The sequence below is a fragment of the Zingiber officinale genome, chromosome 7B (assembly GCF_018446385.1).
Source record: "Zingiber officinale cultivar Zhangliang chromosome 7B, Zo_v1.1, whole genome shotgun sequence".
NCBI lineage: Eukaryota > Viridiplantae > Streptophyta > Magnoliopsida > Zingiberales > Zingiberaceae > Zingiber > Zingiber officinale.
Window position 1 is genome coordinate 113,696,022 of NC_055999.1, and position 25,460 is coordinate 113,721,481.

The 25,460-nt window shown below is 35.2% G+C and overlaps 1 protein-coding gene across 6 annotated transcripts; it reads right to left on the reverse strand.

The window, feature by feature from the left end:
• Positions 1–540: 540 nt before the first annotated feature.
• On the reverse strand, positions 541–25,074 carry LOC122006984 (uncharacterized ATP-dependent helicase C29A10.10c-like). 6 transcript variants are annotated; one of them, XM_042562703.1, is made up of 22 exons: positions 24,835–25,074; positions 20,298–20,682; positions 19,623–19,739; positions 19,404–19,486; positions 18,404–18,550; positions 18,139–18,287; positions 17,922–18,052; positions 17,644–17,766; positions 17,465–17,538; positions 15,861–16,442; positions 15,586–15,697; positions 13,973–14,110; positions 9,763–10,086; positions 8,367–8,640; positions 7,086–8,284; positions 6,612–7,011; positions 5,607–6,529; positions 5,448–5,513; positions 5,221–5,346; positions 2,129–2,373; positions 1,277–2,042; positions 541–1,189 (listed from the first exon to the last, which is right to left on the reverse strand). In XM_042562703.1, exons 1-22 carry the CDS (start codon positions 24,966–24,968, stop codon positions 605–607), a joined length of 7,083 nt encoding a protein of 2,360 aa, XP_042418637.1. In that variant the 5' UTR covers positions 24,969–25,074; the 3' UTR covers positions 541–604. The 6 variants fall into 6 exon arrangements, with proteins under 6 accessions (XP_042418637.1, XP_042418636.1, XP_042418638.1 ...); XM_042562702.1 differs by having other exon boundaries at positions 541–2,042; XM_042562707.1 differs by lacking the exon at positions 541–1,189 and having other exon boundaries at positions 1,792–1,941.
• Between the last annotated feature and the right edge of the window lie 386 nt (positions 25,075–25,460).

Consider the following 25,460-nt stretch of genomic DNA (forward strand, 5'->3'; position numbering starts at 1 on the left):
GCATCACGCCTTGGCCATGTCCATGGGCACAAGTTCTCAAAGAAGGTAATGTCATAATGCTTCCTTTGTAGATTCGTTACCTTAACGACTCTCTTAGTGTCGACCTATATATAGGTAGGTAGATCATAGGCGCATGATGGGGTAAGCTCCAAGTTATCAATTCCTGAAAATTGACCCTTAGTCATTACACCAGAGATGTCATGTGCCCACCATCTACACTACGCCCTGGAGCCACAATGCTTCCTTGATAGAGCAGATAATGACGCACTCTTAACACAGATGGCAGAGATAAAAAGTCAAGGGAAAAAAATGGAATATGTGCTTGCCTTTTCGTCCGATGAGAATGCATACCTGCCCCTCATCGTCCCAGAACTAATAAACACTAATGGTCTAGTATATTTGGTAATTGAAAAACCAAACCTGCTAAAAGTGATAAATTCATATAGCAAATATCGGAGAGCTTAGAAATGCTCCGATTTGCAACCAAACGAAAAAGGAAACAAAAAAGATGAAAGAGCAGAGGGTAGAGAAAAAAAAGAAGGCGAGAAAACTGGTGCTTTTTATAATAAGCTGTGAATTTTCAAAACACTTACGTGCAAAGCGTCTACACTATGTCTGATTTAGTGATCCGTTTTCTAGTTGTATTTGAATAAGAATTCTCCACAGGAGAAGTCGGCTTTGACGATGCACCAGGTTTCTTTGAAGATATAAGAGCTGAAGACAGCAGAGCTTCAACATCTGCCCTCTGTCGCTTCCTCCTCGCAATCAAATCTTTAGGTTCTTGTACAACACAAGGTTTACTATCTGATATCTTACTGCTACCTGGACTCGATCCATTTGAAGCTGGGCAACTTGAACTTTGACTCGAAGTATTACACCTGGGATTTTCAGAAAATCTCCGAGCAGTTTTTGCCTTTTTCATCAGTGAACCAGGATCTGCTTTCTTACGTCTACCCTGCCCCTGACTCGATTCATTTGAAGCCAGGGAAACTGCATCTGGACTTGAAGTATTACACCTAGGAGTTTCGGAAAATCTCCTAGCTGTTTTTGGCTTTATCATCAGAGAACCAGGATCTGCTATATGGGTGCTACCCTGAACCTGACTCGATTCATTTGAAGCCAGGGAAACTGAATTTTGACTTGGAGTATTACACCTTGGGATTTCAGAAACTCTCCGAGCAGTTTTTGCCTTTTCTACCAGAGAACCAATATTAGAATTCTGTTCCAAATGTATAGATTTATCTTCAAGTATAGCACAACTTGAATGTTTTCTTACACTATTTTCAAAATCAGCTGAATCTTCGCATTGCTTCACAGGCTTTCTTTCACTCCTAGAAGCTTCTCTGGAAACAATATTCTTGGGGTATTCATATGCTTGCACCGGTGATAGTAAAGAACTGCTTCCCAACTTGTGTGGGCCAATGGAATTTGATGAACTGCTATGGACGGTGCCCCTGCTTGGCTCATTGTTTGTGCTCATATTGTGCTTTAATTTGTCACCAGTTTTAGTACGGAACCTCACAAATTTGTTTCCACGCTCAGCATTTTTCCCTCTTTCGGTCTTATTATGGTGTCTGGAATCCAAATCCAACTTAGAATGGTTACTTTTGTGAGATGAAGACACAGCCTTAGTAAAGATTGAGCTATATGGCCTGGTAACTGAAATGAACAAATTCCTTTCTTTGGAGTTCTCGATCATAGCAGCCCAGTTGACATTTGTTTGCAATGTCCTGGCATTGCCAACTACCCACAAGGAGAACTTGGCTCTTGTTAAAGCAACATTCATGCGCCTGACATCTGCAACAAATCCAATACCGTTGGAACTAGATTTTGGTGTTTCAGCACTAGAACCAGAAGCCCTAACAGTTGAGAGTACCAAGATATCCACTTCACGCCCTTGAAAACCATCAACAGTGTTGAATTCCATGTCAGATATTTGTTCTGCTCCAAACACAGAGGAAAACCGTGAACGTAATAGTGAAAGTTGACTCCGATAAGGTGTTACAACCCCAATTCTTCGAGAGGTAAATTCAAATGGGTATCTAAGATAGTAACCAGAATAATGATAAGTATTGCACAGTAGCAGCACAATTTCATGGATCTTCCCAAGCAGAAAAGTCATGCTTACCTTTTATTTAAGAACTTCAATATATCAACAGCTGCCTCAGCCTCAGCCTCATTAAATAGGGATACAGAACTAGAATTTTTACCATGATGCTCGTGACCATCAGCAATATCAAAGAACATGTACGGGCTAAGATAATTGTTCTCATGGAACAAAGCTGACCTATCTGCCACCTTAGCACCATTCAGTAACTTACTTTCATAAAAGTGCATCGAAGGAAATCTGCATATCTCAGGATGCATTCGATGCTACATAGAAATGGAAATATAACATTAAGTAAATTGAACAGCTATGACCACTGAAAGTTGTAGTTAAACTATTTTCTTATACAAAAAGGTATCAAATTGGATCTTCAACTTTCTTTCTGGTAGCACCAAATTCAACAAGGATGTTTACTTTATTAAATAATATATATTCTCAATCATCTTACACCTAGTGGTGGATATCTATGTAAAAAAGTGGCATCAATCAACTAAATCAAAGAAGGAAACGTGCTACACAAAATCACTCCATAACATGCATATCATTACAAAGTCAAATACAAAGTTATCATTCATTTAAAATCCGCGGTGTAATACTCCAAGTCAAAATTCGCGGAAGAGAAAGACCAAAGAAGACTTGGTTAATAACAATAAAATAGGATAAAATTCATTTAAATATAGATGAAAGTATAGTAGGGAATCGAGCCCAATGGAGAAAGTACATCCATAAAAAAAACAGAAGGTAGATCCGCTACCTTAACGGTCCTCCTAGTGTCAACCCCACGGATATGGAGGGAGGTAAATGCAGATACATAGGCGTTAGGCGCATGGTGGGTAAACCCCAGGTTGTTAGTTCCTAAGAATCGACCCCTAGCCATTACGCTAGAAATGTCATGCACCCACCATCTACGCTACGCCTTGGGGGTTGGGGGCAAAGGCTTAGTTGTATTAACTTACACACACACACATGATAGGTATATGGCTAAAAAATTGTCTAAGAATCATGAACACTTCTAGTTCTCTTGATGAGCTATAATAAATAGTAGTGACATGAGTTTTTTTTACTCAATTCTCTTTCTATATGCTATAGCTGTGGGTTCTCATCAAAGGGTCAATCCTATGCCCTTATGTTTTTGCATGACTACTAGATGAACAAACCAATCATATTAATAAATAAACCTCAAGTATATTTTTCAATTATAGATGATATTGTATTAATTCGTAATCATGTAAATATATCAAACTCAAATCTTTACTTGTGGGCAAATAAAACCCTTTAGAAAGTCAAAAAAAAGATTAAGATGTTGATAAAAAAAAATGAATGTACCAAATGCAATTTGAGTAATAGCAAAAAACGATGCAATAGTTAAGATAGGTATACAAGTTGTGTTAAGAGTTTTAAATATATTGGATATATTGTACAAGGAGATATTGAGAAAAAAAAAGGACAGCCCGATGCACGAAATTCCGGCTATGCGGAGTCCCGGGGAAGGAGAAGGATCCATTGTATGCAGTCTTACCCTGCTTTTTACAAGAGGCTATTTCCAGGATTCGAACCCGTGACCTTTTGGTCACATGGCAACAACTTTACCATTGCGCCAAGGCTCCCCTTCGTACAAGGAGATATTGATGGAAAAATTATTATGAGAACAAATAATAGATAGTCGAAATGGAGAGAAGCTTCTTCAAATCTTTTGTGATTGTTGTGTGCCCATTAGGCCCAAAAAAACAAAAACAAAAAAATCAGCTAGAAGATATTGATGAAGGCATTATTACTAGTATAAATAATAGGCACTCAAAATGGAGAGAAGCTTCCTCAAAACTTTTGTAATTATTGTGTGCCCATTAGGCCGAAAATAATTTTAAAAATGTGGAACAATAACTCATATTTATGGAACAAAGTGGAAGCTATTAAGAAGCAACACATACGAAAAAACTAATATAACAAAGATGAAAATGTAAAGATGGATATAAAGTTACTAGAAAAATAAAATAAATACTTGTACCTCGGATAGATGAGATAGACTCCTAAGCCATATTGAAAGATAATAAATAAATTTCATTGGTTGAAAATTTGACTCTACTGGAGTGGAAGGTTTAAAATAGAAAGAGATCAAAGAAAATGTTAGTCAATATAATTAAAAAAATAATTTCCTCAACATTGGTTAACAAATGGTCTTCATGTTAAACATTCTAGTTCCTGTCAGTTTAAGACCTTGGTAAAGATCTAAACTATGATCTCATGAGATCCAATGAAAAAACTAATGTAACAATTTGGAGAACGAAAACAGAATTTCCTTTTGGTCCTGCCTCAACCCCAACTTCCTTCTTTTGAACCCATACATAAAGAACTCAAAAAAAATATTAGAAAAGTGAAAAAGAATTATTTTCTACCTCCAAAAGTAAAAGTTTCAAAAACATGGGTTATCAAAAAAATTCTGTTCTAAAACCAATGATTGAACTTGAAAAAGTAAACCCAATTTATTTATTTGAATTCAAGAAGGTGAAATAATATGAACCAAATTAAAATTCAAAAGATAATAAAAAGATTGATGATGGTAAACAGAAAATAGTTAAATCAAAATCAGATTGATGATGATCATGATGATTAACATAGTCCTTGAAATTACATTCTTTCATAAATGCACACAAAGATTAAGATCTCAAAAATCTCTTATCAAAACATACAACACTTTGGTGTCATCTATATTAATTAATGAATAAAACTTAGAACGAAATAAGGTGACAAAGATTTCCAAAGTTGTATTTCTTTTAGTTTCCTTTAGCAAAAAAAAAAAAGGAGCAAAAAAGAGGAAAGAAAGAAAAGGACTGAAAAATATCTTCTTCACTTTTCATCTATAGTTTTTGTTTAAATTGGGCAGAAATCACGTTATCATGTGCAGTAGACTTTAAAAAATTAAAAATTATTTTCTTTAAATTTTTTATTTTTAATATGTTTTTAGCCAATAAAATTATGAAATTTAAATTTTCCTCTCATCTATAAACATTTTGCAATTGTTTTACTATGAAGTTTTTTTCTCTAGCCTCTTTTCCCTTGTTGTTTCTTTCCAACTTGAATCTATGTGGAATTTCATCAACCTATAGCTTAATTACCTGTTCATTAAGCATTATCACTGGGTGACCAGCCCTTTGCAGCCGCTCAAACATACTGCACTCATACAGAAATTTGCTGGCTACATCAGAGAATACAGTAGCAGGAAGCTGCTTGGGATCACCCACCTTCAAAAAAGCCCATTAATTAAGGTACAAGTCTGATTGATACTCTATTACAGTGAAAATTATATAGCACTAACTATGCAGGACATGATTAACATAGTTACCATTATACACTTGGTTCCTTTGGACTTGAGTAGCTGAAGAGGAATTAATGTTGCAGGTTCAAGAGCCTGTAGTAAAATTCAATAAGTTTTCACATAATATTGTTCAGCCATGTTATATTGAAGAAAATTAATAATAATGCTCAAACACTATAAACATACTTGAGCTGCCTCGTCAATAATAACAGCATCAAACAAGTTGTGTTCAGAGTGAACTCCAAATCTATTGTTAGAAGCAGATTCAGAGCACACACCATATATATCACCACCACATCCACTAAGGGTTGTTACCACAATTTCTGCTTCCTTAAGGATAGATTTTCGAATTTTCCGCTTGAGAGACCAACTCTCTTCAGAAACTTTCTTTTCTCGAGCATGAGCAGCAGTGAGATCTGCACAGATTGCTTTCTTCTGCCCGTACAACATATTGAGCTTGGCACCAATTGCAGCATCAGACATCTCTAATGAATCTATTTTTTTTAAAGATTTATCAACATTCAAATCATTGGTGTTCAATTCATTTTCTTCAATTTTAGCACGTTTAGATTCATAGTATCGGATATTGTCTACAATCTTTTCCAGTTTTGCACGAAGTGAACTTGAAGCTTCTACAATATTATCATTTTTGCCTCCAGTTTGGTTGTTCATTTCTTCTGCAAGTTGTCGATCAACAAGTGTATCAATGAAGAAGGGTAGAGAACTAGGGTGAACTGTTTTTAAATTTCCAACGCGCACTAGATATGGTCTATAGGCCTTCCCATCATTTCCATAAAGTCCCTCACTGATTCTTGATACCAATTCATCGACTGCAGCATTTGATTGGGCACAGACAAGTATTCTCCCCCTTGGAGATCGTTCAGTTGGTGCAGAGGAATCATTTTCTGCATTATTAATTAATTGTTTAGCAAAGGCAGCATCCTGCCAAGCTTTTGCAACTGCAGCAGACTGACTGATAGGTGTTTTTTTCTGGTGAGATTCATTACTAGTTGACACTGAACGCATGCTTGATATTCTGGAGCAATAGTTCTTAGGTAAAGCAAGCCACGCACTCACAATGGCAACAATGGTTTTAGTTTTGCCAGTTCCTGCAGCATAAAATAAGTTTAAGATTGTGCAAAAAATCTATGAGAAACCTTATCAACATCATCAGAGGTGAAATTTACAAACCTGGAGGACCCTGAATGAGAGAAAATTCAAAGTTTTCCTTGGACTCAGATGATCCGATGGCAAAGCTTATAGCTTGAAGCTGACTATCATTATATGATGATATCAAGATCTTCTGCAAGGAGTGAGAAAGTTTTTCCAAAAACTTTTTAGATCCCAAATATCCAGCAGCATGATTCAAAGGATTTAAGATGATTGGAAGAACAGGGATGTCATTAAGTGAGGACAGGGCTTGAAATTCTCGAAGTTGGGGAGTGATACTCATTAGCCTACTTAAAAACCATTTACTTCGTTCAATGAGCAGTCTTCTCACATTGTTGAATCTTGAAGAACCATTTGGAAGATATAGCCTGATTACAAGAACTATTGAATAACTTTTGTCATTTTTTTCACGCCTCTCCACCTAAAAAAACAACATATGATAACACTGTAAGACACTCAATTAGTTTTGAGTAAACGATCAAATCATAACAATACCTTTCCCAGTACATGCACATTCTGAGCACAATTTTGCAAAGGTTCCTTTGTAAGCAAAACCAAATCATTTTCTGTGCACATTCTTGATGCGACACTTTGAGTTGAATCAAGACAGCCACGAATCAGATGAAAATCATCCACCCTTTCAACTGAAACTATACTTAAGTTGTTACAGCACATATCTTCTGTAGAAGTCTCTAAGCGTGCGTTATGTAATTGAGCTTTGAACTCTTCCAATACCAATGGCCGGAAAATCTGCACATAATGGCTTGATGACTCAAAACATAAAGGAACTTTTTTTAGTCTAGTTGAAGATTTTCCATCATCAATGCCAGAGGTCAAACCCACAAGGGAAAAATAGTCTAACTCTAAGATGGGTCGATACCAGTCATCTAGTTTAGGAGGTTTAAGCCTTCTGATCCCAGATTCTTTTCTATTAAGAAAACCTACTTTGTTTTTAGTTGGCAATTGAAGTGGTACAACTTGCCTTCTAGGTACAGATATGCTTTGCTTTGTTGGAAACAATTTAGAATGTGTAGGTCTATTAAGTGCATGTTCTAGTATATCATCATCTTCACGTATCAACTCTTTGATAGCAGCAGCATCCTTTTCTTCTAATAAGGAAATTTTTTTAACAGATGGCATTTTTGCTTGGCTAACTGACTTGTCTTTCCTAACGGATGAAATGTCCTCACTTGTATTAGATGACTTAGTTATTTCTTTATCTGCTCCTAAGTTCTTTAAAGGAATCAAAGGTGTGCTTGCAGAGGTGGACAACTCTGATGAAACCATATTACCACTAAACACATCATTCAGTGGTATATTATGAGAAGAGAGCTGAGTGTTCGTAGGAGATATTTTTGAAGAAAAATTCTGAAGATTGTCACTTGGCAAAGTAGTATCCGTCTGCTTATGGTGATCTGATGAGTTCCCTATGCCAATAAAGTCAGGAGAAACTGTTTCTTCTATTTCATCATCTGAAAGTACAATAACGTTTTCATTCTTAGCTGACTGAGGCAAGGTCACCCCAGCACTAACATGATCATCATATAAACAAGTCTTGGGAACAGTTTGCTTCTCACGGAAAGGCTCAGAAAACAATAGCATTTCCCTTTGAACTTTATTTTCTGACGCTTCTTGAGTAAGTGATATCTTGAGTTGACGAACTCTCTCTTTAAGGTTATCAATCGGCACAGTGGCTAGAATGCAAGAACAAACACATAATTAAAAATGAACCAAAAGCAAAGCGATACAAAACAAAAACCAACTCATAAATCTAACCCTGTAACATAATTTCTTGAATGACATCCAGATTGCATGATATCCTAAGAGCCCGTGAATTTTTTAAGTGGTTGAGAAGCGTAAGTGTGCACTGCTTCCAATGCCTACTAACAACAATAAGAGACGATCTCCCCCATTCCACCAAATCATACAGCCACTTAGGATCAAGGATATCATACGTTAGGCATGCTAGATTGCCAGACAACTCAGGTGAAGAGAAACTGAGGCTTTCAAAAACAGCAGGCAGTGCCTCGAGCAACCGTACACTTGTCATCTGCAATAACATGACATATGAAAATTATTGAATGGATAAAAAATATCCTCAATGAGCCAAAGGGACTCGGGAGTAAAAAACAGTCAATTAAAACCAGGTTTATTCAGTATCCATCCAGAACTATACAATTTCAATATCCCCTCATGATGATACCAGGGCATGCTAAGGCATACTTCAAAACGTGTTCTATGATCTATTCAAATGAGTTTTAATTCTACAATTCCCTTCCACTTAGCTTATCTACAAATATAGTTTACTACAAGTTAATTTAATTAAGATTTGAGAGAAATAAGCTCCAAAAATATAATAAGCATTTCAACTAATGATTATACCTTCTTAATATCAAAATAAGCATTCATGCATAAAATGGGGGAATTAGTTATTGTGGTTTCATATAGATCAATTGCATAATTTTCCAAAACCATGTTAAATAATACTCCCAAAGCAAATGGTATTGGGATTGATTTCTCTAAATATATAAATATATATAGGTTAAATACTGGAAATTGGGCATGCACAGACAATTGAAACTGAAACAGTTATAGGTACATCTTGATTTCTCTAACTCTGACCTCTTTTCTACTGGGAGTGTTCAGATTCATACATCTCTTCCCCTCCCCTCTCTTTTTAGTGTTTCATTTCCTCCCTTATGATCAATAGACCAAATCAAAGGAATCATAAGAAAAGAATCTTAATATCCGAACTGGTATCATCCATCAGTGCTTCTCTTACCCTCCCTTATCATTATTGTTTCATCTCTTCTCATGATTGACAAACATAATTAAAGGATGAGTCATAGGAGAAGAGAATCTTTTTGTGTTGGTCAATTCTGGATGGTACTAGTAGGGGCAGGCAGTCCTAATCAATACCATAAAAATTGTGTTGGCGTAAGAAAGATGGTGACATTTATTTGTGCAGTCATAGTAGGTACCTGTCTGCATCCAAAAACAATACAGTTCGTCCATGCCGACTGATACCAATCGACACTTGGAACCATGAATGCAAAATGCAAAACCATCAAAAAGCAAACAATGTGTCATTGTCAAATCTAACTAACAAATAATTGAAAAGGTCAAACAAGTTAGGACTATGAAATGTAACAACAAAATTGAAGAATAGTACCTGACAAGATTTGGAATTGATTAATTCCTTCCCATTCTTTAAGCATTTGACAATTGATGGCCATACAACTGCTGATAAAGAGCAACAAAATTTCTCCCAGGATTTCATGTCAACTATGGTACCTGAATTTCCATCAGATGTGTCTGGCAAATCTTCAAAGCATGGTTGATGCAAAAAACCCCCATGAAATGCATGATTTTCAGATTTGAAATCCTCTTTAAATGATATTAGATTGGTAGTAACTACTTCCTTTAAAAGTTTGCGGATGATGAAAAAGAGGTGATGAAGATTATGAAAGTTTTCAACAAGTGAATCAGTTAAGACCTGAGATCAGTATACACATTGTTTGTATAAATTGAAAGATTTTTGAACTTTTGAGGGTAAAAAAGGTACTAAAAGCACAAATTTAAGTTGTCAAACATGATATATAGCACCATCTCATTGTGATAAATACTATAATAGTCAATATAATTTCAAATGTTTAATCATGTTTAATACATTGACCAGTTGTGTTGGTCTCCCTCAACCGTTAGGCTATGTTTGGTTAGGGGTAATGTAATCAAGCTTGTAATGTAATTGGGCTTGGAATGTAATTGGATTACATGTTGTTAGTCTTGTAATTCAGATTACAAAACTTTATTACATGTTGTTGGTCTTTTGTAATTCAGATTACATTATATTAGCATTACAAGACAAATTACCCCTCACCAAACATGGCCTTAACAACTAGTTGATTCAATCAGTGTATCTATGTTTATTGATCATTTTTTAATGTCTATACCATCTTAACTTATTTTGCATAATTTTATCCTCTACTGCAGCTACCAAAGAAAATGAATACCATAAAAAAAATGTGACTAAAGAAGTTCAAACCCTGAAATTAACTCAAATTATCAAATGGTGAATATCGAATTAGTCTTGAAATGCATCAGATTCACATAATCAAAGATAGCATTACTTCAAAACAAAATTGGAAAACTGGTTGTTTGATAATGCATCGAAAAGATAATGGGTTGCAACTATTTGTAGATGATGTGTCTTGGACAGGATCATTAGTTTGATTTCTACAAGCACTCAAGGTAAAATAAGATGTCATCTGGAGGTTTGAAGAGAGCCCACAGACGGAGAATCACTGAGAAGAGTAGCGACACTGAGATGCCATCCTTGGCCTCTTTGCTTGGCACAATGGAGAATCACCTTTCATCTCCTCTACTTAAAAATAGAAAATCACAAGAAAGACTAATTCAGAACTAGACTTCTCCTTTCACAACTACTTGAGGTACCTTTACTACTAAAGTTGACTTTGACACCACCACATGATATAGACCAGTGCAACAGGGAATCAGAAGTTGACCCATCCTAAATTTGGTAGTTCAGACAGGTGCCAGCTGGTTCAGCCTGTCTATGTACAAAACAGTCAGGTGCCACACCCCTTCTCAAGCTGAAGACTGTTAATTGTGAATGAAAGAAAATGTTTTGATAGAAGAAATTTGCTTGCTAACTCTCTAAATGAATAATGGTCCACTCATTGAAGCATCTTGCTAGCCTTCACTTAACATCGTAGCTTTCCATGCACAAAACTATTAGTAGATCTTCTAAAGAAACAAGATGAAGACTTCCTCAGTGTATTTAGTTCCTATGAGATTAGTGTCATTATGTGTATTCAATTTTTAGTTACTATGCCTAATCATGTATGCATACTAAATACATTTAATTTGACTATCATAGGGAAATTGTAGTATTAGACGGCGAAATTATTAGGATAGGAGATGATGAGTTACTTATAACTAAGAGATTTAAGTATCTATAATCGTTTTTGCAAAAAGAATGGAGGGGCTGATAGAGACATTTTACATAGAACACAAGCATAATAGTTGAAATAGAGGCGAGTGTTAGGTGTTCTTTGTGATCATAAGATACCTCTAAAGATTAAAAGAAAGTTTTACAAAACTACACTATGTTATATGGAGTTGAATGTTGGATTTTGAAGTGAGCACATGAGTAGAAGATAAGTCACAAGAATGAGGATATTAAAATGGATATTCAAACATATGAGGATAGACGGGATAAGAAATAAGAATATTAGAGAGAAAGTCAGGGTGACAACTATTGAGGGAGCACTCTGAGAGAAGTGTTTAAGATGATATGGACATGTACTTAGGTGACCACTAAATGTTTCAATTAGGTGATGTAAAACTATAACAAATACGCACATTGACTAAGGAAGATGAAGGCAAAAGAAGACTTGATTAGCAACAATAAAACAAGGAAAAAATTATTTAAGTATAGATAATATAGTACAGGATAGAGCACAATAACATAAGAGGATCTATATAGCCAAGTCCACCTAGTGGGATAAGGATTGGTCATTGTTGTTGTTAACTAATGCTTTATTTACTTTGAAGTGTATATGGTGGAGGGAGAGTAATCACAGGCAAAAATTAACACCATAGGAAAGGAAGAGAAAGAAGAGGAAAAGATGGGAAGAAAAAGAGGAACACGAGAAGGAAAACAAAGAATGGAAGATAGGTCTCATTGACAACCACGGTGAGCAATCGCAACTCATGGCCAAATGGATCTTGCAATGATCTGGCTGTGAGCTCGCAACCTCTAAAACTAAGAATTGCGACCACCAGAGCCATGAACCACAACCAGATGGCTTGGTCATTGAGGCGCAATCGTGAATCGCAGCCAAGTTGTCTGCTTGCAAACTCCATTGCTACAAATCATGGCTAGGTCGCAAGCTCACACCCGCTATTTCATCGTTAATGTTGTAAATGATGGATGTTGGTTACTTGAGTTCATCCAGGGAGTTGCTGTGAGAAGGGGGGGGGGGGGGGGGGGGGGTGATCCGCGTATGGATTCATAATTTGTCGCCAATTTTTTTTTTCCCCATTTTTTAGTCCACCCAAAATGAAATGTTGTTAATGATGGTTGTTGGTTACTCGAGTTTATCTAGGGAGTTGCTGCGAGAAGGATGAAAACTCAATTCAACCCAATTTCGGATGGACAAAAATATGAAGAAAAAAATGATCCATGGATGGATTCATAATCTATCGTCAAATTATTTTTTTCCCATTTTTTAATCCACCCAAAATAGGGCAAAACAAAGTTTTAAGTAAACGATCAATTCTTTCCTTCATGCATGCTCCAGAGTAAACAAGGCATGGGAGTTCTAAACTATCTATTATGTGCATCTGGGGTTTGTGACTGGTATAATACAATCTTCAAAGGAAGAAATGAAAGCATCATAATAAAGGGCAACCCGGTGTACGAAGCTCCCGCCATGCGCGGTCCCGGGGAAGGATCCTACGCAGTCTTACCCTGCTTTTTGCAAGAAGCTGTTTTCAGGATTCGAACCCGTGACCTTTTGGTCACATGGCAACAACTTTACCGTTGCGCCACGGCTCCCCTTCAAATGAAAGCATCATAATAATGAGTAAATAACACTCAACTTTCCTTGACGTTGAATATGAAAAATAAGACAATACAAAGCTAGTAAAATTTCTATCAACTTATTGGTATAAATTTGCATGCTTAAAGTAAGTCTTAAGAGATATTCTCAGTTCTTGATCCAAGTTAGTTGTGAAGCAAACCCAACTCTTGCAAACAAAATGTCAACAATATGGATGTGGACTATCCATTATCTGAAAAATAGCAAGTCCACAATCGCCAAACAATAAGAAAACATGAAGAAACCAAGTTCACCATTCATTTTATTTGATTGTGGTCATTCAATCGATGTCAAGATAAAATCACAAAAAAAAACATAGGAAACGCAGTAGTATGACAACTGATTTCAAAGAGATTGATCAAAAAATACCATACCAAGGTGAAGTTTTTTTCAATTGATAAATTGCAACTATAATGCATAACAAATTGACAAAAAGTTTTACTATTGGTGCGGCAGTATCACTAATATTTTCAATGATTAGATACATATTAGACATTGAAATAACATTTTTGATGTATTGCCAGATCAATAACACATTGCAAGTTGATGTGACAAATTTATTTCTAATACATTAGAAAAGGAGCTTAGTGCATAATTACTGTAATGTATTGTATATAATTGAAATGCCAGATTGTCAACTGAAAGTTGCATAAGGACCACAAAAAACAAATTCTACTCATAAATATAGATGGGGCCTGTCAATTGAAGCAGGTCTCTGAGTATTATGCCAAAAAAACATGTCAATTCAAAGCCTACCTGTTGCAACACAAATCTCAACCCGGAAAAGATAGCAGACATAGAAGTAGCACTAGAGCAAAGAAACTGAAGCCCTGAAGTCAAACCTCGAGTCCTTGAAACATGTTCCAATATAACTCTATCAACTTGTCTTATACCCTAACCAAAAGGATGAAAATAATTTAAGGATATGCCTTCAAAAAATATATTATATTAAAATCACCATATATTTTGATATTGCATGTAGCCAACCTCAAATAATTAAGAAAAATACAGCTTGGGGAGGATGATAAAGATTAGATGGATCTATAACGTAGATAATAACAACATACGAGAATTATGCACTTCCATTTCTTCTTCCTTCTCAACTCTACTAGCTTATTTTGGTGCCGAGTTAGGAGCTAGGTCAAGCAACATATGGGCACAGAAATGGTTATCAACTAGTTTTATTTGTTCCAACCAAGGTTCAAAATCTTGAATTGTATCGAAGCGTATTGTGCTAGAGTTTTGATCTTTGACTCAAATGATATTATTTTGGTGTCATGTAAGCATTCTAAAATATGGTGCCAATAGCAAATTAGAGGTGGAAGGAGGAAGTGAATAAAGAAAAAGAATAAGAAAGACAATTTGTGTCCATCTACAATGGTACAATTTGACATTGTTTTTGTATGAACACAAACTACAAAAAAATTAACAAATATTATTTCAATTCATAATGGCATGTGTTATAGCATGCCAAGTTTTGTCGAATATCGTATGAGATTTCAAATGACGGCCCCAACTATTTTAGATCAGGCACATAGATATTATCCTCCATTAAGCTCCATGCAAAAGCAATTAAATTATTTTTATTCGATCAACAAATAATTTCTTTGATCTTCCTCTATCATTAGACCTCCCACTTATAGCTTCAATTCTTGTAACTATAGAATCTATTAATCATCTAAACATGTCTATAGCATCTTAGTCCATTTTGTCATATTTAATATGGAAATATAAAATTGTTCTTGGATATTAGTATTCTTCTATTTTATCGTTTCCAGAATTCCATTTCTATCATAGCATTTTTTTCTCTACTAAATTAATATTTTGTGCATATTGCTTTAGTAGTCGAACACTTCAATTTATTAAGTATGGTGGGTTGTACCAGTCTTAAAAGTTTTCTTTCAACAATCTCACAAAACAAACTATCATATCTTCATCACTATCTCTTTTTATTAAATAATAGACCAAGATGTCTCTTATAAAAATTTTATGTCGACTCATCTTAATTATTCCATCAATTTTTTTTATCATTGAAACCACATTACATTTATTCAGTTTTACATCATGGAAGAAAGCCAGCATTCCTAGTGCTCAGTCATATATGGTTATGTTGGTCAACACAGATTTACACGTACAAAGTTTGACTTGTAAAACACTCCATGCTGACTAGTGCTCCAATTCTTTATGCCCATTGTTTAGCAACTAGCATGGATTCTTTTACAAGTCACTCTATATATGTATATCATTGCTGACCAACATAACATGCCAGCATAGAACTAGTATGATTCTCTCCCACCAATACTAGAATGCATCTCTACCACAATGAATAAAAATACTTCACGAAATTAAAATAAAATTGGAACCCTTACATCATCCGGATTTATAATCAAAAGTATCAAGCTCTCAGCCATTTTTGGCATCCAAGTCCACTGCTTATGAAGTTCATGTCGCTCTACTTGCAATACAAAATGGGCAGCAAACCTAATCAAGTGTCAGAGATCAGTTAGTGTTTATGATAGAGAATAGCAAGGAGGTAAAGAAAATTATTGTTGACACACACCCATATCACATGAAACATTGTATCATCAACTAATAAAACTGTTAAGAAATATATGGATCTCTCATCAGAAGAACATTGATATACCTCTTGAGTGTTTTTGTTAAAACCAATGTCCTAGATGAAGCCCTGACAGAGTTTCTACATTCCTTCCCATCACCACCATCATCTGTTCCAGTAGGAATTTCCCAACCAAAAGATGATGAAATTTCTCTAGCATTTACCGACAACCATTCTTCAATGGAGGATGATAATTCCATCATAGAGGCAAACTCCAATAATGATATGTGAGACAAAGCCCAGAAAACAGCCTTGGAAAAGGATATAGGAAGCATAGAGGGTTCTATTTTAATTAGAACTTCGAACCATAACATTGGGATACAGGCCCATTCTGTACATTCAAAAGAGGTAAGTTTGTTTTGGGTGCTAAATTCACTCCAACAGTTATCATCCTTCTCTTCAACATCATGAGAAAATAGTTGTTCATCCTCATCAACAACAAAAACTTGGTGGGTGCTTGATTGACAAGTTGAAGTTCTATTCTTCAGTTTCAAGGAAACCAAAGCAGAAGCATCAGAAACTATTATGGTATTGATTAGATCAAATGCTGGCTGACGCAAAGAGGAATGCAGAGATGAATCCATCAATGAGTTAACCAAAGAGGGACCCCTGCCAAACAAAAGATATGGTGAACTAGCGGATGGTGATCATGTAAAATTATGCAAAAATGAAAACAAAATGGTGAGATGAACATAAAAATGTATTCCTCAAAACAGAAAAGGAATTAAACAAACCAAAATAAAACAAACATACAAATAAACCATGTATGATTGTGCATTCTATACAAAAACCGTTAGGACATCAGTTCCAACATGAGCCATTATTAGCAACCCACAAAATGGGATCCAGTACTATGTGGAAAGCTTTGCAGTTTTAATTGATGAGTGCAAGACTATAGCATAACTATTCATGCTTTATTGGCAACAAAGGTGAAACCGTCACATCGGCGGCCCCTCCAGGATGCTTCCTCACTGTCTGGAAGGGAGGTAAATCACGGGGAGCTTCGTCCAGCAACAAGAGTGCATGCAAGGAGAGTTGAGGCAACCAGCGAGGCATTCCGCACTCGCTAGGAATCCACCCCAAGCCTATTAGCAGTAATCCCCTTGCATGAACCAACTGCACCAGCCCGTAGGAGTAACTATACATGCTTTATCGGCAGCCCCTCTAGGGTTAACCCTATTGTCTGGAAGGAAAGTAAATTACGGGGAGCTTCGCCCAGTAACAACAGCGCATGCAAGGAGGGTTGAGGCAACCAGCAGAGCATTTTGCACCTGCTAGGAATCGACTCTAAGTCTATTGGCAGCAACACCCTTGCATGAACCAACTGTGCCAGCCCATCAGGGCAACTATTCATGCTTTATGATTTAATGTTAGGTTGTCAGAAAGTAAAATGAATAAAAGTAAAGATGAGAATTTTAAGATGACTGATTATTAAAATAAGATAACAAGGAAGCAAAAACTTTAGCATTGGATAATTAAAAGATAACTAGAAAATAACTATAGAAACAGAGCAGATGTTTTCATAGAATACAGAATCGTAAAAATAGTACAAGGTCAAGGAAATAGCAAATTTAAAACAATTATCACAGAAAGAAACAATTACCAAAAGCACAAATTTGCCAATTGCTTACCACATGTGAGCGCATTCAGAAGGTGGGCATGGAGGATTCAGCATATAACCACGATGTACAATAAGAAGAGAAATCTGAATAAAATAGAGAAATAAGCAGCATAAATATAGAATCACTAAAACCAATACAGTAAGGAACCAATGTTGATCAAAGTCATGTGAATCTAGAGATCATCCTACCTTACAAGAATTCTTTCTCATTAAATTGCTGAAGTTTTTACTCTGAGTTACTTGATGAAGAAGAAAATAAAGAAAATGCCTTCGTTGTTTTTCATACTCTCCATCTTGCAAAGATTCAAGAGACTGGAGTAAGAATTTAAACATAAATCAGATGGTTGAATTAGCTATAAAATGAAGAACAATTTAGAAATTGAACTAAAATAAGAAAGGACTGCTGTCAATCAAAGTAAGAACATTAAATATTTACAGTACTAAATAGAAAGAAGGTAATGAAAAACCTGTAGAAAAGGTAGAAAAAGATCAAATATTTCTTTATGACTTTTCTCATTGCGAGTGTGAAAGCATTGTCCCAATAGAGTGTTGCGCATCATACTGGGAGACAGTGTTGTTCTCAACCATAACTTACATCCTAGAAATGAAACACAATGAACCATAATCATGTCTCATGCTAGTTACTAACTTTTCTAACATTAAACAATCAAGTAAAATACTGACCAAGCATTTCAAATAGTGTCCTAAGGCAAGCAACAGCAAATGAGAACTCAGCTGTGTCATCACTAACATGGTTGAGTACTATACTTAAGAAAATAGGATATTTCTCCAGTATCCCATCTTCAAGGGCTTCTGCCTCAAGAAAGCCAAGCCTACAAATAAAAGCGAAAATTGTTCCACATAAAGAGCATTCATGCAAATAAATTTATGAAGCATGTAACGTATAAGGGGGAAGCTTAATTTAGCATCCAATAAAAAAATCACATACAATGTTTTAAAGCCATTCCATACATTTATGCGCTCATGCTGCACTCTTGGCCTTAACATATCTGAGACTGATGGCAAAACATCTGCTTCAAGAAACCCAATATACTTTCGTAATAAAGTCTGGATAGACTCTAGATCTGCTGCTCTCCTAAAAATGATATAGTAAAACACATTATAATCATGATTCTATTTCCAATCATGTAAAATTCTGAATGGAAAAGTTATTGTTGCAAAAAAGAATTGGCAATGATCCTATGGCTAATTATTTGTACTATCAAGCAGCAATGGTAATGGACAACAGCAGTGTGATGCATAACTTTCAATACTAAGCACTAAATGAGAATTCCTTATTAAAGAACTGACGGAGATTTACTGTAAAAGAAGTTGCAAATCAGTATGGAAACATAATAATGAAACCATTTGAGCATACAACAAATTAAGTTTTTTTTAGCTGAAATAGGTTGGAAAGAGTTAAAATATGTTTGTGAAATAAATAAAAGACGGGATAAGGATTTAATAATATTTGCATACCAATCTTCCACAGACTATAGCCATCATGAATACCAGAAGATGACTAGACAGTATATTTTTATGCTTCTGTCGGAATAACTGGATAAGAGCAAACCAGCAATCTAAATATGTATTTTTATAGACCATATAAAAATCTGTATGCTGCTAGCATATCCAGGCTCCTAATTATGTTTATGATTCTTTACATTTTGTTATTAACCATGCTTTATTGGCTTACAGGAAAATGTGATAACTTTCCTTTATTATTTATATTTTGTGTCAATCACATAGGGATAAATATCAGCTGAAGCATTTCTGTTTCCATTAGTTAAGCCTAATAGTTTTGACATGAGATAATGACCTATAAAGAAAGCAAATATACACTCATCCTAATATAGTCTTAAATCTCTGCAAACAGAGCCATCTATCAAGTTTAGCATCTCAATAGAAAATTTTGAATTGAATCCCAAACAATCAATATGGAAAATTACCTCAGCTTTCCCATGCATCCAGCCAAACGAAACCCAACTGCTCGAGCTCTCCCACTTTTAAGAAAAAGTAGAGCATAAATCCCCTGTTATTTGTACACAATCATCTATCAGAGTAAGAGAAACTGAAAAGAAGAGATGAAAACAGGTCCCAAGTCCAGCTAGTAAATAGAGAAATGATGAAGTAGCAAAGGAGAATTATAGAGACCACAAGAAAATTACTGGGTACTGTTGATTGCTTGAGAGAGTAACTTCATGAGACTCATCAACTGCCTCAATAAAAAATTGAAACTCATTGGCTAGTAATTGGTCGTCCAACAATAGAGGAAACATTAGCACCTGCAAAATGAAAACATGGCAAGTTATAAAATTTCATGATTAACAAAAAAATTGTTCAGAAACATCATGGATAAAAATACAAAATAACAACAAATACACACTCAAAATGCATAAATCCATATAAAATCAGTTTATTAGTTAGTCATCCAAAATAATAAGCATTGCTTGAGAAAAACTAATGCAAAGATAAAATTTGCACCACATTTCTCATTGTATCAAATTTAGGGGATAAAAAGAGAGAAAAGTAATAAATTATGCTTGATATTTAATTTATATAAAAGCTCAATGCAAACTCTTTTCTTTGGTTAACAATTGCAAACTTTGTTCTTGGATGAAACTTCGCTAAGACTAAACAAGGACAAGAAAGGTATAAAGAAAATTCCTGAAATCAATAAATCCACAAGCACCTATTGAGGATGGAGTAACAAACAACATACTTCAACATCACACCAACAATTTCTGCACCCAAAACAAGGACAGGAAAGGTATAAAGAACATTCCTGATTCATGCAATCAATAAATCCACAAGCACCTATTGAGGATGGAGTAACAACATACTTCAAACATCACACCAACAATTTCTGCGCCCTGAGATTCTGGATTGTATTCCTTGCAGCGAATTTTTGCATTAATATTTCTAAGATGCTCTGTTACCCTTTCTTCGTCAAGGCATTGCAGTACAGTCAGTAGAGGATCAACAGAATCTGTTTCGTACTCAACATTGTAATATTCTTGAGCATGATGATGTTGACATATACATTGGGTGCAGTGACCTAATTCTCGAGAAACTCGCTTCCACAAAATCTTGAGTGGTGAATCACAATTTGCATCTTTGAAATAATTATGGAATGTCTCCAAAAGAGGCACCATTAGGTCTGAGAAGTCACACCAGATATGCTTTTCCTCTGGTAAATTGACCAAAAAGTTGAAGGAATCTGAAAACCTGGAATTCAAGTCAAACTTGGACAATTAGGAGATCTCATTAAAAATAAATAGTATATGCAACTCAAAAAGTTACTAAAAGAAAATTAACCGGTACCCAATAAACTCGCCCCAATGCAATCTACCCAAATTTCCTCAACCAAAAAACTTAGACACCTCAAACATGAATTAATTTAATGGTATTACTTCTAATTACAGGTTTGAGTAAATATTTAAAATCACAATGGGAGTCTTCCATCAGTTCTCTGTAGTTCATTTATGAGCTCAGGGCAACTTACTTTTTGCATACAACCACACATTCTACATCTACATAACAGCAAAAGGATCACACATTAACCTAGGTGCAAACAGTAACAACCCCCTGCAACATATTGGACTAGCGTTGCAAGTAATTTGGCATCTATAGATACCTATAACTAACCAAACAACCATTTTAAAATAGCTGTACTGCATGTCTTGTGATAAAAAAAATGTCATTAGTTGGAAAACAACACAAAAAAGTAAGTTATACCAACATTCACCACCCAGTCCTCTTTAATTTAATCCTCATTGATGCCATCAGTATGTATATTTTGCATTGTTTTAAAAGGTGGCTGCCTAAGCAATTATGGTAAGGGATAGCTTCGCCTAATTGTTAAGCGAATCTTTTAAAAAATGGCTTCATCCACCGAAGTGGACTAAGCATTTTTAAGGACAGAAGAATTTTTTAATAAATTGTTGGTTCATTTAATATTAGAAAGTAACCCTAATTTTCCCTGTTAGCCCATGCAATACTTATTGTTTGGTGAAACCTCCCATTCCATGTGATTTTCGCCTCTTCTTTTTCACCTATGTCAAAAACCTACACTAATTCTGAGTCATTTTCTGATCATCTTTTCTTCCTTGTCTTATATGAGTTCTCCCTCTTCTGATTTTTTTTTTTTCACATTTTCAGCATTAAATCTCTGCAAACATAGAATCTCTAAATTTGTTTTCAAAATTGTAAGGTTGTTTTATTTGGTGGCAATGTGCAAGATAAAATGTTTCATAATTATTGTGTTTTTACTGTTTATTTATTAATTAGGACATTCATTTCTAATTATAAACTTGTGTTGAACATAGTTGCTATATATCAATCAATATTAGTTAATTTTAATTTAATATAACTTTCTCTTCTATCTTAGTATTATTTTAACATTGATTGCTTGACCCTACCTAGATGCTAGGCAATAGACCGGTCGTATAACATGTATAATTGCCTTTTAAACCTTACTCAGCATGTCGATACAACATCAAGACGATGTTGTTTCGATCATGTACAAATACCCTAGCCTGAAACAATATTTTAACCATGAGTCCAAAATCAACTATTTGTAGAGCAAGGTAATAGGAGTTAGACCAAGTTTACATGAGTGGCTATAAGTAAGTAATGTTTACATAAATGATGGAACCAATCAAGTGCAATAAAAAAAATCTTCAAACTAGATCCAAAATTGATTCCCTTAAAGAAATCAATGACATCTGAGATCTAGGATTCTCCAACATCTAAATGAATACTAGTCGTCATAGCTCATGCCTACCCAATCCTGATTGTTAGAAACATCATAGTATGAAAGCAAGCCAAGGGCAAAGCATTCATCTATCACCTAGGAAGAAATCACTAGACAAACTCAATCAATTCCAAGTTTTGCCACAAAAATAAAATCACACCAAGGTTGTCCCCTTTAATTGTAACTCACACTTTTCCTCCTCTTTTCGTACAAGTGTCTTTCCCTTCACCCAAACCATAGACTCAAGTGTAAGTCACTATCAGTCAAAAAGAGAGGAGTAGGGAAAAGGGAAACCACAAAATGGAGCACCAACAGAAGCAAAGAGAAGTGATATCAAAATGCAAGACCACGCTTCTATGCTGTATACATATGTTTATTTCAATTTTGATTATGTTAGTTCAAGTCTAACTCCTAGTGATTATCCGAGATGTATTTACAAATATGTCCAAAATTTAGTTCCAAATATATTGGAGCAGCAAACCAAATCTTAAAAAATATAAGGTTGACATCACTAATACAGTCATTTTGGAATTATGAAGTAATTTATTAATTGACATGCTTGTTATATTCTTGTAAACTTTAATCCAATTGGCTTTTTAATTGTTGTTGACTTATATTTTAAGGTAAACAAGTTAAGTGGAAAATAATTGAATGATTGTAATTCATGTGAGTTTATCTAAACATTCTTTGTAGCATGTCAAGTAATGGCATGGCATGATACTAAGATTGTATCATTCCAATTGAAGGCTAAAACTCTAGCATAAGCTACGATACATTTAAAAACCATCTATTCTCTTCTTCCCTAGCCCTAAATATAAACTAAATATATGTTCATAGTAGTTGCTCTCACCCCTTATCAACCCTCTAAAAGGAAAAAATTGTCATGTACTCAGAAAATCTAATAAACATCCCCTTTTGTGCACTGGGGTCCTACTCACTTCTAGAATATTCATTAGTTCCTTCTCCCTACACCTACAACAAGCATTACTCTTTCCCAACATCTCACACTAAAGAGAAAAGGCTCCCACAAATCTTACTTTGCCAAATTCACCACCATCCCCATCGTGACAAGATTAATTTCCCCATCAAACCATCATGACAAGATTATCATTGCCTCCAATACCACAAAACCCAGATTATGAGTCAAATCACTTATTTTTGAAACACCAAAGCAAAGTTCAAAATTTCGAGCCATGCCAAAGTTTTAGTCTTTGAATGGAACAAGTATCATGCCGATGTTTCAATACAAGGTGCTGCTAGTGGATTGGAGGTAAAGAAGGAAATAAAGCATAGGAAGGTGACATTGTCTATGCCAAGCATGGTTTTAAATCGCATACCATGCCAGGCAAAACAGTCGAAACATATCATTCCAATAAATTACCAAAACTCATTACCACTAGTACAGACAATATCTCCTTCTTCAACCTCTAATCTGTCACCGGCACCATGCATCGAAGCATCGACACGATATTGGATTAGTGTCTTTCCGATCAAAAATCAAAACTATGGCACAACTAGAGAGTTTGAACATTGTGCCAAATGGTATCAAGTTTCGGTGATTTACCAAAACGATTCATTTTGATCATTTCGTCCCGCACGATACGAGATTTCAACTGATGCACCAAAGTATTTCCAAATTTATACTTGAGTATGAGAATGCTTTTGAATAGAGGAGTAATCTTCATGTGCTTCTCAGTTTTGTCTTTGGCACTCCAGGTTAGACTTAGTATATATATTAATAATTTAATATTATTATTTTAATTAGTTTTAATATAAAGTTAGTCCACCATGGATCAATTATTAGAAATGATCTGAGTTTATACAAATTTATTTTTATTATAATTAGTCCAAATAAATAATTTTGTCTGCCATGTTTATAAACATATAAGATTTGCAACCATAATTGGAATCAAGCAAATTTATTCAAAATAATTTTACTCTAAATCTCAAAAAAAAAAATGGATTCTCTTCTGCCAATGGATCCAACGAGATATGGTGGCCTAGCATCTCCTAATCAATGCTAGTTATTCGTCACCTGTGGTACTTGACCCTTGGTATTCATCACATAAATATCATAGAGATCTGTTTCTATATACATAATAGTGGAGACTTCCAAATGATTGATGGGGCACACTCTAGAACTGACAAATTTTGCAAATAAAGAATCCAATATCTCAGGAACAATACGAGCATTTGAAAACTTTTTGTGAGCCAGGGAGAATCAGAAAAATAAATTTTAAACTAAATCCAAGCAGCATTCTGTGGCCCGTTTCACTTGTTTTCTGTCTAGCGACTATTTAGAGACAAAAGGCTCGGTTTCAACTAGATAACTCTATCCAAGCATCATTATATGAACCAAATTCACTTGTTTTCCGTTTAACAACTATTAGAGGCAAAAGGCTCGGTTTCAACTAGAACCAGGCGCTGGGATATTGCTTCTGAACATCCCATAAACTGAATTGACGCAAACGAACATAAGAACTTATTCACCTAAACTATCATACTAAAAACTACTACCTGACTCGTCGGAGAAAATTCTCCACCTAGAAAACCAAGTAATAGGAGCGAGTAGTGAATCGAAATAAAAGATAAGCAGTATGAAAGAGAAAAGAGGAATATCGAACCATTCCTCCTTCACTCGAAGGACACGCCGTTCGCTGGACGGCAAAGAATTGTCCTCCTCTTCCTGGATTGCGTTCCACCGGTCCAAGAGCTCCCGTCGGATACAACCCTTCTTCGACATGGCCAGAGGCGGCATTACCTCTTCGCAACCAAGTCGTTGCAGATATCGAACTAGGGTTTCGTCAGCGCTCCGTCGCCATCGCCGTCTTCGTATCGGGAGACAAGACGCTGAGGAATTTAATTTAGATAAAATTAAGAGAAAAATTCATTTTGCTTATATAGTATATGGTAGAAATTAAAAAGGATTTCATCCTATCAATTAAAAATAATACAAATAAAATAGTTTGGAACATTAATCCGTTTTAATTACGGCAATGTATCGGTGGGTGAATGTAAATTTTCGAATGACCATAAAGTATACCTTACGTTGATAATTACTAAAGGGGCACTCAATTCTCTTCTCAATTTCGAATAGCATGAAGTGTTTGGAATGTGTTCTTGGAAACAAAAGTCTTGAGACTTCTTTTATAAAGGCTATGTCGATGTTGACATGACACTACTCCGGTCGATTAGACTTTGCTAACTTAGTTGCAAACTCTATCGTCGTTGATAACATCATCTGCTATCT

Excerpts from the sequence above, each read along its gene's own strand:
- LOC122006984 (XM_042562702.1), bottom strand. The coding sequence starts at position 24,968 with ATGCCGCCTCTGGCCATGTCGAAGAAGGGTTGTATCCGACGGGAGCTC. Across the intron at positions 18,053-18,138 it reads GACACTATTTGAAATGCTTG|GATGTAAGTTATGGTTGAGA; the intron begins GTCAGTATTTTA and ends TTTCATTTCTAG. Across the intron at positions 14,111-15,585 it reads TGATTATAAATCCGGATGAT|GGTATAAGACAAGTTGATAG; the intron begins GTAAGGGTTCCA and ends CCTTTTGGTTAG.